This window comes from Vigna umbellata, chromosome 3, assembly GCF_029865625.1.
Source record: "Vigna umbellata cultivar VRB3 chromosome 3, Vumbellata_1.0, whole genome shotgun sequence".
Classification (NCBI taxonomy): domain Eukaryota; kingdom Viridiplantae; phylum Streptophyta; class Magnoliopsida; order Fabales; family Fabaceae; genus Vigna; species Vigna umbellata.
The window spans coordinates 40,104,880-40,108,782 of NC_142167.1; the positions used below are offsets into that span (position 1 = coordinate 40,104,880).

General features: G+C 37.6%; 1 protein-coding gene across 4 annotated transcripts; it reads right to left on the reverse strand.

The window, feature by feature from the left end:
* Window positions 1–337: 337 nt before the first annotated feature.
* Window positions 338–3,903, reverse strand: LOC124827764 (protein RICE SALT SENSITIVE 3-like). Of its 4 annotated transcripts, XM_088108515.1 has the most exons (8): window positions 3,373–3,427; window positions 3,223–3,273; window positions 3,033–3,141; window positions 2,639–2,767; window positions 2,338–2,443; window positions 2,107–2,148; window positions 1,930–1,986; window positions 338–1,378 (listed from the first exon to the last, which is right to left on the reverse strand). In XM_088108515.1, the coding sequence occupies exons 3-8, from the start codon at window positions 3,086–3,088 to the stop codon at window positions 701–703; spliced, it is 1,068 nt and encodes a 355-aa protein (XP_087964641.1). In that variant the 5' UTR covers window positions 3,089–3,141; window positions 3,223–3,273; window positions 3,373–3,427; the 3' UTR covers window positions 338–700. The 4 variants fall into 4 exon arrangements, with proteins under 4 accessions (XP_087964641.1, XP_047156839.1, XP_047156841.1 ...); XM_047300883.2 differs by lacking the exon at window positions 3,033–3,141 and having other exon boundaries at window positions 3,373–3,903; XM_047300885.2 differs by lacking the exons at window positions 3,033–3,141; window positions 3,373–3,427 and having other exon boundaries at window positions 2,628–2,801; window positions 3,223–3,251.

Here is a 3,903-nt window from a genome sequence, read left to right on the forward strand (position 1 = left end):
ATCAAGTCAAGTTAAGACAACCCCACATTCAATTGAGTTAGGATAAATTTAAGTTCATCCAATTTGAGATCGATCCACAAGTCGGATTCGGTTAGAATCAACTTGGGCCTTACCCCATCAAAATGCTTTGCTTCATTAAGACCAAGTCTAGCCCCATCGATCAAGATCAAGTTAAATTTAAGTCAATGCAAACCAAAGTCGAGCAAAGTCAATTAAATAGTAAATAAGTTAATATATTAGTCAAACTATCAATAAAATAAAATTGTAAATACTAAAGATAAGCTTTTGTAACAATGGTATAAGAAATAATAGAAGATGATATAAAGGGATAAATATATTAGAAAGCAAACATAATTCATTAAAATTAAAAGTAAAATTGTTTTGAGTACATTGGAATTGGATGCCTAGTTTTCTTCATTATACTAACTATCCAAAATCTATGTAAATTAAGTGGTACCTTAAAAAGACATTGTCATCATATGATACTTCTGGATAGGATATGTACGCAAGAAAACATGAAAACTTCCATATCTAACGAAACTAGTAGAAAGAAATTGTCATTAATCAAGAAGTCTAACAGATAAGAAAAACACAGGATACAAAGTGAAGAAGCTTGAAACACGAAAATTAAGGAACACGATAACTATGCTTAAATACAACTTCTCATCTTCATTTCCCAAACACAACTTACCTTATTAACTCACTCCAAAAAGGTCTCCATGACATCCTGGTACATGCCACCTGAATTCCTATACTCCTCACTTGCTTGTTGATGATGGTGATCCATAGAAGTAGAGGATGAAGATGAAACCACTTTGGCAGGTAGAGTGAAGCACCTCTTGAACTTGTCCACTTTCCTTGTCCCTTCAGAGTGGCCATCCAAGCTCAAGAACTCATTCGGGTTTGCCACACTAGCATTCTGCACTACTGAGGTTGGATTTGCACTCTCTTGATTGAACAAGAGTTTAGCATCATCAGATCTTCCAGTGAGTACATTGAAGATGGATAATCCATTTGGCCACTTTATGTCATTCTCATGCTCCCTCATCATGTCTCCCATTCTCACATGCTCTGATGATGAATGAGGCATGAGGAACATTTGAGTTTCATCTTTGGCCTGTGGGAACCCCATTCTGGCTGCATGTTGAAAAGTTGGAGAGGGTAGCAATGAAGTAGCAGACCCAATTGGCCTTTGACCCCAGTTGAGGGTTGGAGGGGGTGGCCTGATTGGAAAGGTGGATGGTTTTGAAGGAAGGGAGGTAGAAGAGGAAGTGTTCCTAGTTGAAGAGAAGAGTTGTGAGAGGTAGAATCCTGATTGGTAGCCTAGAGATTCAAAAGTGTGTCTCATTCTTAGCACAAAATGAAGGTCTTCAGGAATCTGAGAATTGAATAAAAATATATCAAACATTTGATACTCTGGTTTCTGCATAGAGATTCACATACTGAATGAAGAGAAATGTTAGCAACACACCCTTTAACTCCTTTTGTTTTCAAAATAAGCTAGAACTTACGGGAACTGAAAAAATTATGAGATCCATAGTTATCATGAGTCTCAACGAACTTCTGTTAATAAAGATTGCATTTTTAAATAGTGTTAATTAGGAGAAATTATTGTATAATCTAGGACCACCACATTTATAGTCACAATCAATCTATATGTAACACCTTTGCAAGGTTTTCAAATTCTGAGAAAAAGCTAATAAAACTCATTTACATATCATGTGGAGATTGGCTAGGACTACAGACACATGATGGTCCCATACCATGATAATGTCTTGTTAGCCAGAAAGAGTGTCGATAACATTTCCCTCCTAATAAATAGCAATACATATGAATGCAGTAAAAGTAATGGTGGTAAATTTTAAATTATAATAAGTAAAAATGAGTCCAAGTAAAGAAGAAAAAAAGAGTATACACAAGTTTACTTACAATCTTGCAAGAACCAAGCTGCAGAAGGCCATGCCCAGCTTGAATCACAGCGATTGTCTGGCAACGGGAGAAACACAAAAATAAAAGTAAATGACATGATTGAAAGTAAAGTACATCGAAAAAATAAAAGCTTTCAGAGAGCAATAATAGCATGGTGTAAATTCATTCAGTCCACACCTGAATGCCTGACTCAAACTGTTCTATCCATTCAGGAGGTAGCTGCAATAAATAACATCAAACAGAGGAAGTTGAGACAATCAATCACCAAATAGCTACACATAACAAATACAAAAGGCTAAATTTAATGCTAACTTTGTTGCTGTTGAAACATGGGAGTGAAGAACTATAGTTTAAGGGAAAGGAAAATCAAACTGCAAGATGAGAATGTGAGAGGGATCAAATGCATACAGCATCAAAGGAGCTTTGCCAGTAGTTGGTCATATTAGGCTCACACTCCGTAGGCTCTTTGAAGACCCATTTGTGGCACTTATCAGATGTAACCTTTCCCATCAACCTGTTCCCAAAACCAAACAACACCTAATCAGTAAAGTGCAGAGAGGAATTGTTGTCATTGTGTTAATATTCTGTAACTTCCTACAACATGACACTGAAATACACAACACTTAAAAGAAAAAATGAAACAGAAAATAGGTACAATGAAACTTAGGAACATAATAATAACATGAATAAACACCTACCCAGTACCCACCCTTCTCCATAATTATATAACTGAATCGACATTTTGCTGAAAGATTTCCTGATAGGATCCTCTCCATCAATCTCTTCCAAACAATCTGAAACCCTTCCTCGGCAAAACCCATCTTCCCACATCAACATCCTTCACCAAAATCAACAAACATCAAATCACCAACCTAGGCAATACCCAGAATCATAAATCAGTAAAAACACAATCTTTTCATAGGTTTTTGGATCCATACAAGATCATACGTTAAAATAATAACTAGTTGGCATGTTAGTCTAAAATTGATTGAGTTGAACTATTAACTTTAAGTAAGTAGCTTTGGTCTCGAATAACAGATTCTGCACTGACCTTTAATACAAACATACTTTTACAATAAAAATAAAAACTTCAAAGCACAAACCACGTGACTTCAAATTCAATTTTACAGAGGGGACCGTGGTCGATTTTCAGAATCATGAAGACCCATCTCAGATTTTCATCTGTTCACACTAAAAAGCCACTCTTTGATCCTGAGTTTACACAGAACTCGGTCAAGGTGAGCATTTCAAAGATGTATAATGGCTTTTACAGTTAAAGAAAGTCACACTCACAAGCTGCCGTTATCATCCCCAACCTTGCACCCATTGCCACCTCTCACTCTTCTGCAACAAAAATGGCGATGACCCATTTGAGAAAACACCTCAATAAACAGCATTCAAATAGAAGGAGAGAGAGAGAGAGAGAGAGATAGAGGGACATACGGTCGAGGACGAATGGTCCAGAAGACAGAGTAAGTCCAATCTGAGTTGAGACACACAGTTCTGAGGGCCTCGTGAAGGGCCATCATCCCAATAGCTTCTTTGCTCCTATCTGTTGCTGTTCCTGAGCCCACCATCTCTATCTCTCTCTTTCTCTCACCAAAAACTTTTATGTTCCCACACCTTCTTTCACTACACAGTTTCTGTATCCACTAGCACTGTCTGAAGCTCACTCTTTTTTCACTCTCTCGGCTATACCTCAGTGTCTGCTTTTTGTTTGTCCGAAACGAGGTTACTTTGGGAGGGAAAAGAGGGAGAGAGGGGAGTATCATGCCATGAAAAACTGTGGGGACAGCTTTTAAGAGAGAGGAAAAAAGGAGCATGCGATGGGGAAGAGGAAGAAAGAAGAGAGTTACTGGGTTTGGTTGAAAATTCACGGTTTTACCCTTTCTTTGTTTCTTTCTTTGGTTTTCTCTGCCACCAAAATTCTTTGTTCCGCGGGTGCAAAGTCTGCAAGAGTTGGTGACTTGGGGT